At 42.5% G+C, this 15,353-nt stretch overlaps 1 protein-coding gene across 2 annotated transcripts in view; it reads left to right on the plus strand.

Moving 5' to 3' along the window:
* LOC135548695 (biotin--protein ligase-like) overlaps positions 1-14,634 on the plus strand; it is a 45,674-nt gene extending 31,040 nt beyond the window's left edge. For both annotated transcript variants that reach the window (XM_064978543.1, XM_064978542.1), the window contains 5 exons: positions 8,137-8,204; positions 8,392-8,552; positions 12,329-12,443; positions 12,613-12,826; positions 13,054-14,634. In XM_064978543.1, coding sequence (XP_064834615.1) covers positions 8,137-8,204; positions 8,392-8,552; positions 12,329-12,443; positions 12,613-12,826; positions 13,054-13,225 — 730 coding nt within the window. In that variant the 3' untranslated portion in view covers positions 13,226-14,634. The remainder of the gene's footprint in view (positions 1-8,136; positions 8,205-8,391; positions 8,553-12,328; positions 12,444-12,612; positions 12,827-13,053) is intronic.
* The last annotated feature ends 719 nt before the right edge of the window (positions 14,635-15,353 follow it).

The raw sequence follows: 15,353 nt of genomic DNA on the forward strand, positions 1-15,353 counted from the left end.
ACAGCATTGTTTTGATTTGAATAGGTTAAAGTGTACAGAGATAGAGGGGGAGAGTGAGAAATAAATAGAGAGAGGGAGGGAAAGGAGTGTGTGTCTGAGTGGGTGCACAGTGCAGGTTGAGGAGGTAGTCCCTGCACTTGTGGCCACTGCTGTTTCTAATCAGGGCCATGCTGCGGATTTTGAAGAGACCAACCTGGAGTAACACAGCTGTTTTGTGCTACTGGCCTTGGCTCAGGGAGAAGCAGGCCATATCTTTTGGCCGCCGCCAGCAACCCAGATAGATTGGAGGGAGGTGTGCAATCCGTCTTGTTTAAAGACAATCATTTTTTTCATATTTCGAATACAGTTTTTTGTCTGAGTCACGTTTTCCGGCTCAAGGGGACGTTGCAATCTTATTGCTGCAGTACACGGGGAGTTGGGGAGTTTTATATTTATGTTTTTGTAGTCCTGCATCCTACGTGTTTTATATTCCTACAGTATCAGTCAGAAGTTTGGACACACCTATGGGCTCCCAAGTGGCACAGAGGTCTGAGGTCTGTAAATAAGAGTTTGTTCTCAACTGACTTACCTAGTTAAATAAAGGTTCAATAAAAAATAAAAACCTACTCATTTAAGGGTTTTTCTTTATTTTTACTTTATTCTATATTGTATAATAATAGTGGATAAATCAAAACGATTAAATAACAGACATGGAATCATGTAGTAAGCAAAAAAGTGTTAAACAATTCAAAATGGTATATTTGAGATTCTTCAAAGTAGCCACCCTTTGCCTTTATGACAGCTTTGCACATTATTGGGGTTCTCTCAACCAGCTTCGTGAGATAGTCACCAGGAATGCATTTCAATTAACAGGTGTGCCTTTTTAATTTGTGGAATTTCTTTTCTTCTTAATACATTTGAGCCAATCAGCGGTTGTGACAAGGTAGGGGTGGTATACAGATGAAAGCCCTATTTCGTAAAAGACCAAGTCCATTATGGCAAAAACAGCTCAAATATACTTATAACAAATAACTTAACAAAATGTGTAAAAAGTGAAGGGATCTGAATACTTTCTGAATGCACTGTACATACAGTCAGGTCCATAATTATTGGCACTCTTGATAAAGATTAGCAAAACCTGGTTGCCTCTGTCAGGAGTGGATCTTCCAGCAAGACAGGAAACCCAAGCACTAATAAAATCCATAAAGATTTTTTGCAAAAAATACTTTGCTTTTTCATTGTAAGCTCAATTGCTTTCGTGGCTGCCAGTCAAATAGCGTTGCACTTCTGTTGTCATCTGATAAAAATGGAGCTATTTGAGGCGGAATATGTTGCACAAATGTATTTTCTTTATTTGGACACCCCTGATCACTCTATTGGGGGAAGAAGAAAATAACTTGACTTTCAGTATAAAAAGCTTTCTCCCATTGTGCTATTTACAAACAAACACATGACTGGCTCAACTGTTTTGGCGAACTACGGTAAGCTTCATAATGTAAAATAATGTGACCAGTGAAATGAACAACGTGATCTGCTTTATTTCCTCACTTCTGCTCTAGTTGACTGCAGGTATTTTACTTATAAAGTAAAGTAGCTACAAATAAAGTTGCTACAAATATAAAAAATGTATTAGTTAACTTCAAAGAAATAGTTGACGTATTGACAAACCATCCCGTGTCTATTTCCAAATACCCCTGTATACCGCCCAAGCTTAGTTTCCTTGTCCGTTTGTTTCACTTTAAGGTGAAAACCCTGCCATTGTAGCCGTCTAATTGTTAATTGTGGGCCTTTTCTTTCTGTTTTTTTTTATGGACGTTATTGAGAATTCTTCTAATGTGTTTGGGCTTTTCTGAGCCAGCGGCGACCTCTGTGGCACTCTGTGTATGTGCTTTCAAAATTAGATTGACTTTCTAGAGGAATGCATTAGCCCCCCAAGCTTTACAGCCCTGGACTGGCTGAGCTGGCCCTTATTAGAGATGGCTCTTCATTCAAACACACGCACACACACACACACACATGCACTTGCTTCTACACACACAGCACACACACAAACACCCATACCCCCCACCACCACCTTTATTGACAATCTCTTATTGAGCGTATAAGAGCATTACCATGTTTAGGACTGAGTTGTTTTGTGTGATCTCATATTTGCATTGTAGAAATGTATTTCACGCTGCTTTGCATGCTAAGCTGGCCCAGGGAGAAGAGGGGGAACTTATTTTAGATGTGACAAAGCCCAAGAAAAAAATACATGGGGGGGGGGAACACCCTCCACCCAGACACGGTTAATTTTGGTTCCCAGCTTTGGGACAATGCAGCTTTTCTCTCTCCTCTCTCTGTGGCTGGGCTCTGTTCTGACTCTATAATAGAGACCAGAGCAGTCTGGGAGGAGGAGACAGACTTGAAGTGGCTCTCCCTTTCTTTCTCTCCCTATGGCACTCTCTCACTCTTACTCCTAATATTCCACCATTCAGTAGGCCTATTTTGACTACAATTGTGTTTTTTAAAAGGTGCTTTTGAGACCTTGGACTAATAATGATGCTGGACTTTTTCCACATTTTGTTACGTTACAGCCTTATTGTAAAATTGATTAAATAATTTTTTCCCTCAATCTACACACACTACCCCATAATGAAAAAGCGAAAACAGGTTTTTAGAATTTTTTCCAAAAATACTGATACCTTATTTACATAACTATTCAGACCTTTTGTGAGGAGACTCGGAATTGAGCTCAGGTGCATCCTGTTTCCATTGATCATCCTTGATGTTTCTGCAACTTGATTGGAATCCATCTGTGGTAAATTCAAATGATTGGATATGATTTGGAAAGGCACACACCCGTCTATATAAGGTCCCACAGTTGACAGTACATTACAGAGCAAAAACCAAGCCATAAGGTTGAAGGAATTGTCAGTAGAGCTCCAAGACAGGATTGTGTCGAGGCACAGATCTGGGAAAGGGTACCAGTGGCCTTGGTCAGTCAGATGACCAAGAACCCAATGGTCACTCTAGAGTTCCTCTGTGGAGATGGGAGAACCTTCCAGAAGGACAACCATCTCTGCAGTTCTCCACCAATCAGGCCTTTGTGATAGTGGCCAGACGGAAGCCACTCAGTAAAAGGCTGAGGCCAATAATATCCCTATTTTGAAGCATGATGGTGGCAGAAACATGCTGTGGGGATGTTTTTCAGCAGCAGAGACGGGGAGACTAGTCAAGATTGAAGGAAAGATGAACGGAGCAAAGTACAGAGAGATCCTTGATGAAAACCTGCTCCAGAGCACTCAGGACCTCCGAGCGGGGCAAAGGTTCACCTTCCAACAGGACAACAAGCCTAAGCACACAGCCAAGACAATGCAGGAGTGGCTTCGGGACAAGTTTCTGAATGTCCTTGAGTGGCCCAGCCAGAGCCCGCATTTTAACCCAATCGAACATCTCTGGAGAGATCTAAAAATAGCTCTGCAGTGACTCTCCCCATCCAACTTGACAGAGCTTGAGAGGATATGCAGAGAAAAATGGAACAAACTCCCAAAATACAGGTGTGCCAAGCTTGTGGCATCATACCCAAGAAAACTTGAGGCTGTAATCACTGCCAAAAGTACTTCAACAAAGTACTTAGTAAAGTGTTGGAATAAATATGTAAATATGATATTTCAGTTTTTTATTTTGAATACATTAGCAAACATTTCTTAACCTGTTTATGCTTTGTCATTATGGGTTATTGTGTGTAGATTGATGGGACGGGGGGATGATTCAATCCATTTTAGAATAAGGTAGTAACGTAACAAAATGTAGAAAAAGTCAAGGGGTCGGAATACTCTCCGACTGCACTGTTTGAATCAGTGGCCCAAGATTTGGGGTGGAAATTGCCTATTCTGAAGGTTGACTTCCTTATGGATATTGCGAAAGTGCTTTGAGTATTCATCCAGATGATGTTTTCATGAAGTGCTTCAAACGTTCTACACTTCCACAGTAGTCAGTCGAGTATGTGTAGGCTGTTTCCTATTTACAAGGCATCTTTTCACATTACCAGTAGTATATCTCTTCATTCACCCACTTCCCATTGCATCTCAGACATTATCTTCCTCCTCGGCTGTAAACAACGGAAAAACACACTCACACACACACACCTCTTACACACAAATTGAAGAAAACATGCACACCCACACGCGACCCACACCCCCAGCTGTATCAGACACTTTATCAGACACTTAATGGTGGACAGCGGTACCCTGGCAACCTGGTGAGGAGGTCAGCGAAAGTCTTCCTAGCCTAGTTAAGGCACTGATGTTCTTATTAAAAGCAAATTTCTGTGGCTGAAGGACTCCAGAGAGCCAGCTGGGCCCCCTGTTCGCCTCACCTCACGCCTTGATTGGCGAGGGGGCGGCCGTCGTCACGGAGCGGCACACAGGGTTCTCCCTGGTCCTGCCAAACAGCGTCAGCGCTCAATTAGGGCACCTGCGCGGCGCTCCGAGCCTGGCCACCTCCTAACTGGCCTCAGATGCGGAGAGGTCATGCTCCTGCTAACATGGTTCACAGACATGACTCACACAGCTCACACTGCGGCACACAAATACTGTGTGCGTGTCTGTGTGAGGGAAGATTTGGAAGAGCAGTGCGAGATTTACTATGACATGGCAGTATACAGAATTTCATGCCTTTTTTAAACTAAACCATGCATGAAAGCTATTTTCTTAACACAGGTTCATAGCCATGCATTACTCAACATCATCATAATTGATTAACATAAATTGTATGTTGCTACATTTATTTTTATTAAGTCAACATTTTATTAGTTTGGCGAAGAAAGTACAGCAGAATATTTAATATTCAAGTTATTTAAAACATTTTCCCTGTGTCTAGAACTTTTTGAAGGCTTCAAAAAGCGTACAGGTTTTTGTTGAGCAATGGATGGCAGTTTTTTTTGCCATTGGGCCATTATACCACGTCCAATTGAATTACTATCAGTTTGAGATAACAAATTCCTACATCTGCTAATCAGCGTTTTTTAAGTTGTTTTTTTTTACATTTTCTCTCGTTTCTCTTTTTTTTGCTTCCACCACTCTCCACCATGCATATCTCTGACATATTTGCGTAGATCAAGGAATTTGCTGCAAACAATAGTAATTCCACCTCAAAAAGCACATGAAAACGGATTTCGACACCCACCATCTGATTGTTCTGAAATCGTTTCTGTAAGATTAGCATTCAGATAAGATTAGCATTCATGAAACATTAATTTGTTGAAATATACACTAAACCAAAAATTCCTTATATAAACTGTACAAAAATGTACAGTTTATATAAGGAAATCAGTCAATTGAAATAAATTCATTAGGCCCTAATCTATAGATTTCACATGACTGGGAATACAGATATGCCTTAATAAAAAGGAAGTGACGTAGATCGGAAAACCAGTCAGTATCTGGTGTGACCACCATTTGCCTCATGCAGTGCGTCACATGTCCTTCACATAGAGTTGATCAGGCTGTTGATTGTGGCCTGTGGAATGTTGTCCCACTCCTCTTCAATGTCTATGCGAAGTTGCTGGATATTTGCGGGAACTGGAACATACTGTCATACACGTCGATCCAAAGCATCCCAAACATTCTCAATGGGTGACATGTCTGGTGAGTATGCAGGCCAAGGAAGAACTGGGACATTTTCAGCTTCCAGGAATTGTGTACAGGTCCTTACAACATGGGGCAGTGCATTATCATGCTGAAACATGAGGTGATGGCGGCAGATGAACGGCACGACAATGGACCTCAAGATCTCGTCACGGTATGTCTGCATTCAAATTGCCATCGATAAAATGCAATTGTTTTTGTTGTCCGTAGCTTATGCCCGCACATACCATAACACCACCGCCACTATGGGCACTCTGTTCACAACGTTGACATCAGCAATCCGCTCGCACACACGACAACTGAACGATACAGTTCAAATTGGGATTCATCAGTGAAGAGCATACTTCTCCAGCATCGAAGGTGAGTATTTGCCCACTAAAGTCGGTTACGCCAAACTGCAGTCAGTTCGGCTTCAGTCACTCCTGCGTTATCTTGGCTGTGTGCTTAGGGTCGTTGTCCTGTTGGAAAGTGAACCTTCGCCCCAGTCTGAGGTCCTGAGCACTCTGAAGCAGGTTTTCATCAAGGATTTCTCTGTACTTTGTTCCGTTCATCTTTCCCTGGATCCTGACTGGTCTCCTAGTCCCTGCCACTAAAAACATCCCCACAGCATGTTTCTGCTGCCATCATGCTTCATGATAGGGATGTTATTGGCCTCTGCCTTTTACTGAGTGGCTTCCGTCTGGCCACTATCACAAAGGCCTGATTGGTGGAGAACTGCAGAGATGCTGCCACCACCATGCTTCACCTTAGGGAGGATGCCATGTTTCATCCAGACGTAACGCTTGGAATGCAGAGCAAAGAGTTCAATCTTGATTTCATCAGACCAGAGAATCTTGTTTCTCATGGTCTGAGAGTCTTTTAGGGGCCTTTTGGCAAACTCCAAGCGGGCTGTCGTGCCTTTTTACTGAGGAATGGCTTCCTTCTGGCCACTCTACCATAACGGCCTGATTGGTGGAGTGCTGCAGAGATGGTTGTCCTTCTGGAAGGTTCTCCCATCTCCACAGAGGAACTCTGGATCTCTGTCAGAGTGACCATCGGATTCTTGGTCACTTCCCTGACCAAGGCCCACCTCACCCGATTGTTCAGTTTGGCTGGGCGGCCAGACTCTTGGTGGTTCCAAACTTTTTCCATTTATGAATGATGGAGGCCACTGTGTTCTTGGGGACCTTCAATGCTGCAGACCTTGTTATGTACCCTCCCCCAGATCTGTGCCTCGACACAATCCTGTCTTGGAGCTCTACGGACAATTACTTCGAACTCATGTGTACTCCAATCAAGGATGATCAATGGAAACAGGATATACCTGAGCTCAATTTCGAGTCTCATAGCAAAGAGTCTGAATACTTATGTAAATAAGGTATTTCTGTTTTTATTTTTACTTTGTCATTATTGGGTATTGTGTGTAGATTGATGAAAATGTTTTTTCATTTAATACTTTTTTAGACTAAAGCTGTAGTGTACCAATGTGGTAAATCAAGGGGTCTGAATACTTTCCGAAGGCACTGTAACCTCCTTGTTTTTGTGTTACTGTTTTTTTGTTTTTTGTAGCTATTTTTTAAAAACTTTTTAACTCTGCATTGTTGATAAAGGGCTCGTAAGTAAGCATTTCATGGTAAAGTCCACACCTGTTTTATCCGGCATATGTGACAAGTAACATTTCATTTTAATTGATTAATTGCTGACCAAATGATTAGATAATAACAGGTAGGTAGCCTAGTGGTTAAGAGCTTTGGGCCCGTAACCAAAAGGTTGCTGGTTCAAATCCCCAGCCAACTACGTTAAGTCTGTTGATGTGCCCTTGAGCAAGTCACTTAACCGTAATTGCTCCTGTAAGTCACTCTGGATAAGAACGTCTGCTAAATGACTAAAATGTAAAACGATTGTGTTTAAAAAGCATTAGGTCCTGGGCCTGTGTGTGTTTGTGGTGTGTGTTTGGGGTTAAAGGAGAGGTGCAGAGTTAACATCACCGACCTGAGTAGTTTATCTTTAACTGAGTGTGATTAATGCAGGGTGGCCATCCAAAGTGACACTATTAGCTCTGGGCCTTCTAGAAAGGAAATATTAACTACCAGGCATCTGCAGCCAAGCTACTTGAGAGAGAGAAGAAAATATTAGAAAATGATTGATCAACAGGGTCCTTTTTTTACTCTCAGTGCAAAGGCAGTTTCTTGTGTTTTTGTGTTTGACTAATCACACATGAAATGGGCCTATGTTTTTGGTGAGTTGTTGAAGTAGACACGTCACACGCAGTGTAGCAGGGCTAAGGGCCCAGCACCTACGGGGGGGTGTGTGTGAGAGAAAGTGATGGAAGGACCGTCCTCCTCTGCTAGCTAATAGTTTGAGAAATTATTTCTGTGACACCAATGATTGAATGCAGAACTGAACTAGTGACTCAACTACTATTTTTCTCAAAGGGTGTCATTTACAGAGTGTTGTCAGTGTATGAATAATACTCTTATCACTATAATCAGTTATGTGAAGGCAACACTTTCCTATTCTGACACCTTCCTTCCCTCCTGTCCTTCAGGTTGATGCTCCAGCTGCCTGAGAGAATGGGGTTAACTGCTGTAGCGGCTCGACAGACCCAGGGTAGAGGTCAGTTTCCAACACAACGCTCTCTCACTCGCTTTTTTTCTTGCTCTCTCTCCCTCACTTAGCTACTACATTTCAATTCACCTACATTGGTACATTTTTGTACCTCGTTCCAATGAACAACCTAAAGGTGGATTGTTATATCATGTCGCCTCTTACTGTGTTTTTTGTTGCATTTTCCATATGTCAGGCCGTGGGGGGAATGCGTGGCTGAGTCCTCTGGGGTGTGCCATGTTTAGTGTGCATGTGCAAGTGGCTGTGAGTTCCAGACTGGGCCAGAGGATCCCCTTCCTGCAGCACCTGGCTGCCCTGGCTGTGGTGGAGGCCGTACGCACCCTTCCCGGTTACCAGGTACAAACACTACATACTACTGCTGCATGGTTACCACCAAGCTACACTATATGTACAAAAGTATGTGGACAACACTTCAATTAGTAGATTTGGGTATTTCAACCACACCCGTTGCTGACAGGTGTATAAAATTAAGCACACAGCCATGCAATCTCCATAGACAAATATTGGCTGTTGAATGGCCTTACTGAAGAGCTCAGTGACTTTCAAAGTGGCACCGTCATAGGATGCCACCTTTCCAACAAGTCAGTTCGTCAAATCTATTTTACCTTTATTTTACTAGGCAAGTCAGTTAAGAACAAATTCTTATTTTCAATGACGGCCTAGGAACAGTGGGTAAACTGCCTGTTCAGGGGCAGAATGACAGATTTGTACCTTGTCAGCTCGGGGATTCGAACTTGCAACCTTTCGGTTACTAGTCCAACGCTCTAACCACTAGGCTAACCACTAGGCTACCCTGCCGCCCCGCTAGAGCTGCCCCGGTCAACTGTAAGTGCTGGTATTGTGAAGTTGAAACGCCTATGAGCAACAACGGTTCAGCCGTGAAGTGGTAGGCCACAAAAGCTCACAGAATGGGACAGCCGAGTGCTGAAACGCGTAGCGCATAAAAATCGTATGTCCTCGGGTTGCAACACTCACTACGAAGTTCCAAACTGCCTCTGGAAGCAACGTCAGCACAATACCTGTTTGTCGGGAGTTTCATGAAATGGGTCTCCATGGCCGAGCAGCCGCACACAAGCCTAAGATCACCATGTGCAATGCAAAGTGTCGGCTTGAGTGGTGTAAGCTCGCCGCCATTGGAATCTGGAGCAGTAGAAGAGCGTTCTGTGGAGTGAGGTCTCACGCTTCACAATCTGGCAGTCAGATGGACGAATCTGGGTTTGGTGGATGCCAGGAGAACGCTACCTGCCTGAATGCAAAGTGCCAACTATAAAGTTTGGTGGAGAAGTAATGTTCTGGGGCTGTTTTTTATGTTTCGGGCTAGTCCCCTAAATTCCAGTGAAGGGAAATCTTAACGCTACAGCATACAATGACATTCTAGATGTGCCAACAGTTTGGGGGAGGCCCTATTCCTGATTCAACATGACAATGCCCCCGTGCACAAAGCAAGGTCCATACATAAATGGTTTGTCGAGATCGGGGTGGAAGAACTTGACTGGCCTGCACAGTGCCCTGACCTCAACCCCATCAAAAACCGCAAGCCAGGCCTGATCGCCCAACATCAGTGCCCAACCTCACTAATGCTCTTGTGGCTGAATGGAGGCAAGTCCCCGCAGCAGTGTTCCATCTAGTGGAAAGCCTTCCCAGAATAGTGGAGGCTGTTATAGCAGCAAAGGGGGGACCAACTCCATATTAAGACCTATGATTTTGGAATGAGATGTTCAACAAGCATGTCCACTTACTTTTGGACAAGTAGTGCATCTCCAAGCTACAGCCATAGACCTGCCCTATCCCAATCCATGTCACTGAGGTTAAGCCTGTCATCACTAGAATACTTTACTTACTGCACTGATACATTTACCATTGGGAGCACTCCTTATGCCGAATAAAGGGCTCCAGGTTTCACACAGCTGTTTATGGCCAGTCAGGTGTCCCTCCTCCTTGTTCTGTTCAACGCAATGCACTTCCCTCTCCAAATGGATGGTATGTCTAACTCACTGATCAAAGAGTTCTGTGCTAGAACTCCCCTTTCTCCCCCTCTCTCATTAAGCATCTATTTTACATGGTGTAATGGCCCGATTTTGCTTCCAGGAGTGTTTGTGTGTGTGTGAGAAAATATATGTGCTGCAGTGTGGGGGTCTGTGATGAGAAACACACTGGTGTCACACTGCCCAGTTGTTTATGGGCTCTGGCCAGTCAGCCAAAGTGTAGAACAAGCCTATGCATGGCACAGGAAATAGTACTGGACGTGAAGAAATAACAGCCAACATTTTGCCTAAATATTTCTCTCTTAATCAAGACTAGAGGCCAGGTTTACATGTAGCTGGATATGCCATTTTTGGAGGCAATGTAGGTCTGTCAAAGCCATTGTAGATGTGTGCCATGAGTTATGGTAAAATATAAACAGACATGGTGGCTGTTTTAAGGGATGTGCTGCAGATGGGGAGAACCTAACTTTCAAAGCAGGCCAGACTCAGAAGAGCTGTTCAGGTTGACAGACATACAGTATGGTATTTTGAACCTGTGTAGACGCTACATTTGCACAATTATGTCATGTAGTGTACAGATTGGTTTTACAGACAGGGCATGTAAAACAAATTATTTTGATCTCTGTCTTAGCTTGTTCTAGAACTAACTATTTCCATGTATAGCATGTCATGTCTTACATGTAATACTGCATATTTTAATTATTTAAGTAATAATGCCGAGAATCTGGTGTTTGGAGGACATATTGGCACGGTCCTCCAAACACCGGCTTGAAGGGCATTATCACTTTTATACAACAGGTTACCAACATATTCAAATAATGATTGACATATATCATGAAAAAAAATATTTTGATGAATTTATTCATACTATTTCATCCTTCCACAAGATATAGTTCCGACACAAATCTAGGGTTGCTACCCAAGCTGGCTGATTGTTTGTTCTATCGGTTCGGTTTCCAGAGACATGACCCAGTTGTTTAGTCTTTTAGTTCTGTATCTATGGACGCGACACAGTCCTTCGTTCTGAATGGTCCATTACCATACTGGCTGGTAATATTCTTATCCCTTGCTAGCTAGCCAACTACATCTAACTTACAGTCATGTCAAACAGTGCTGCCAGAATAACAGCAAAGTAGCTGGATTTGCGTTTGTTTGAACTGTTTTCTAATGACATTTATTTGGATACATACATAACAATGAGCTAATGATGCACAATTTTCCTGGCATAGAAATTGTGCTATCTCATAAGGACACTGTTGTTCAGAGGACCTAGCCAACAACACAACTAACACAATCACTTCAAACTGAATCTTGAAAGACCGCAAAGTAGCTGCACTTCATTTTGTTTTTACCTGTTTTCTATTGATAGTTCTTTGTATATATCCATAAAAGTTATGCTGATTCATGATTTTGACTGGCTGAGAAAAGCTGCCTGCCTGTCTGCCACATCCCTTCTCCTGACACGTTCATTACATTGGGACAGCTGGAGATCGATTTGAATATTGCAACAATGTTGCAGATGTTGGAGAGGCAGACAGCAAGGTTTATACAAATCTCCATGGTTGAAAACTACATGTTAGTGTAAAATAAATGTGAGAATGTCTTGATGCTGTTAATAGTGGAAATTAAGTTTATAAATTGCCTGGCTGGGCTGATGAGACAGTGGATTGCGCAGTCCGATGGAACAGAGTAAATAGGCATTTTAACGTCGTAGATTTAGCTGGTGGTAACTTGTGGAATAGACACTGGCTGGAATGCGGTTTTAACTAATCATCATTCAGGATTAGACCCACCCGTTGTATAAAAATGGATACGGTATAGTGTACTATCTCCATATTTAATAGTACTTTCATGTATTGATGTGTTACACCAAAAAGTATTTTACCTCTATTTAACTAGGCAAGTCAGTTAAGAGCAAATTCTTATTTTCAATGAAGGCATAGGAACATTGGGTTAACTGCCTTGTTCAGGGGCAGAACAACATATTTTTTTACGTTGTCAGCTCAGGTATTCTATATTACAACCTTTCATTCACTAGTCCAATGCTCTAACCACTAGGCTACCTGCCGCCCCAGTGTATATGTGATATAGGAGTGTATCTCAACGTCAGTTTTGGTCTCGTTGTAGGACATCGACCTAAGGGTGAAGTGGCCTAATGACATTTACTACGGTAACCTGATGAAGCTAGGAGGAGTGTTGGTGACATCAACAGTCATGGGACCAACCTTCCATCTCCTCATTGGTCAGAATCCTCTTCTACTTACGTTTATCCAAGTGCAGTATAATGGAGCTTCTGTTGAGGACTTAACCTGTTAACTTATAGAAAAAAACAGTGCTTGAATAAAATACCATTTGTTATTCTTGGTGAAGTGTCTTCTCAATGAATGTCTTTAAACAATCTGTTTCTCCAGGCTGTGGCTTTAACGTCAGCAACAGCAACCCCACCATTGCCATCAACGACCTGGTGATGCAGCACAACCGAGAGCATGGCACAAGCCTGGTGGCCCTTAGCTCAGCCCAGCTCATCGGCCGCACCCTCACCTGCCTGGAGCAGCTCATCTCTGACTTCCAAGAACGGGGGTCAGAGGCCGTCCTACCCCTCTACTACAAGAGATGGATGCACAAGTAAGAACTTGGATGGATATTATTTTATACTCTGTAGGCTACCTGTAAAATCTACTCCCGCTGCTGCAGTTGCTACTGCTGATCATAATATTAATTGTCATTCAAGAGGAACTTCTTGCCCACACAGACTTATTAATAAACACCTCTCACTCTTCAGACATAACATCTAAACATGGAAATTGTGTTTACACTACATTGACCTTGCTGTGCCCTCCGTCCTGACTCAGTGGGACCCAGGTGCGTCTGTGGAGTGAGGATGGCCCCCAGGCTGTCGTGGTGGGCCTCGATGACAACGGCTTCCTGCAGGTGCGCTCCGAGGAGCAGGGCGTGGTCTCCGTGCAGCCTGACGGCAACTCCTTTGACATGCTAAGGAACCTGGTGGTCACCAAGCAACGCTAGGATCCTGTATGGATCCCTATAGAGTAGCCCCACCTGGTTGCCTGAAGGGCATTTTAGCCAGGGGCATCATGAAAGAAGATTAGTCAGCTCCTACGTAGCTTGAGTTGGAGATACTCTTAACTATTTGTGAGATCTCACACAACTAATCTGCTAGGGAAAAATACTTAATTTTTTCTTGTTTTTTACTTGAGAAAATAACTAATTGACCTATCAATTACTTATCTGCAAGTATAAATACAAATGTTTGCTTATTTTACTTGATAGATTGGCTGAAACCTATTGGGAACTAAAGCATCTGAAATCGTTTGTTAGGATACCATCCCATGGTATTTGGGTAGCTGTTTTTAAAAGTTGGCCTGTTTAGTGTAGTGCGGTGGTAGTGGAATTACTTGACTAGTTCATGTATTACATCAGGGTTTCCTAACAGCATACATTTTTGTTGTAGCCCCAGACAAGCACATCTTTATTACATGATCAAATTATAGTTGGCAGCTACAGGATTTCTAAAATACAGTAGTTTATGAAGAATACAAAATTAGTTATTCACCGAACTCACTTATATTCAATTGTACAATAGCATGGTTTAAGTGTAATTTACCAGTAATTTTGTGCAAAGGTTGTGAAGTCAAATTGTCAACACTGATTATTTCCTTTTGTAATGTAGTATTCCAAGTAATATCTTTAGTTACAACACTCAAAGGCTCTCGAGAAAGTGCTAGAGGTCGAAACAGTCTTCTTTTCCAGAGGTGTTGACGCGAGTCCTATTAACATGTTAAAACACGTCTTTAGCTTATCACTTGGAAATGTACCAAATCTGCTTTGCGTAAAGACGTTGTGATGCTATATTGACATGGGAGGTCACACTTAGATGCAAATGTATTCACTGAGTGCAAACACAATGTGATAGACTGCCCGAAGGCTGGCACCTAATCCCAATTGCTGGACTGTTTATTATTGGTTGCTACTGAGCTACGGGATAACCCAAGCCTGTTGCGCTGTGTCATGTATTAACTTATGTTATCTTAGAACTCCATCAATTTAAGAACTGTAAGTTCATATCACTTACTTTAAGCATTGCATTTGATGTTTTGGAGGTTAGAGTGAGATGTTTTTGTTACTCTTTAGGACAGGCATGCTGGATTGCATTTCTTACTTTAAGTTTCAGAGACTATAACTGATACTCAATGTCTAACAATAGATAGATATTTGTAAGATAAAGAGGTGATCTGTATATTTTGATAACACACACAATTGATGTAAAACATCAGCACTCTATAACTATGTAATTATGTAATAAACGAATACTGGTTGCAGTTGTATGATGAAAAACTGTTTGGTAAACATATATAAATATGAATTATCTTGTCATTCCAATAAGAGCTATTATTAAAAACCTATACTGAAATAAATGGCCTTGGATATATCATTTTTCTGACTTGCAATAGTTTGTAGACCATGATACCTTTGCATGGGTATTAGGCATAAGGTGTAGACACATAAACGAATCCCCTAGAGCGGAATTGGCTTTCAAGTCTGCCTCAAAATAATGTTGTTTGCAACAACCCAATCTCCCATCTAAAGACGTGTCATTGGACAACAAGAAGGGGCCTCTTAAACGAAGGTAGGTAGTTTTCCTGTTGCTTTCTTTGCTCTGCTCTCCTTTCTCCATGACCCTTAAACTGTAGTAAAGAGAAAGACACTGTTGATTGAGTCCACAGCGTTGCCCAGCAGTGGCTGTAGAGTGGGAGAGGGAGGGGGGAAGTAGATTCCCTCCCTCTTCCGGTGGGGGAGTGATGAGGTGTGGGTGAGCCCCTTGGTGCAGGTGACCAGGAGGGAGTGAGGATTGGGGAGGGGGGGATGCTGGATAAGGAGAAAATATGCATGCAAGCTCCACAAACGGGATGCAGCCCTCAGCTCCATTACAAGCTCATTCCCACCTTCTCGGATTTTAATAAATGTACCCAATATGGTTTCATCAAAGTTTAGCAGTGCGCTAACAATGTATTCAATGGCAACATTGAGGTATTTACAGTGCCTGGTTTTGAGTACTGTTACTTTTTGAGGAAACAACATAGACCTCTGAACTCTGGTGAAAACAACTGGCTTCCAATGTAGCGATTTTGATCAA

Source organism: Oncorhynchus masou, chromosome 11 (genome assembly GCF_036934945.1).
Source record: "Oncorhynchus masou masou isolate Uvic2021 chromosome 11, UVic_Omas_1.1, whole genome shotgun sequence".
In the NCBI taxonomy this organism is placed as follows: domain Eukaryota; kingdom Metazoa; phylum Chordata; class Actinopteri; order Salmoniformes; family Salmonidae; genus Oncorhynchus; species Oncorhynchus masou.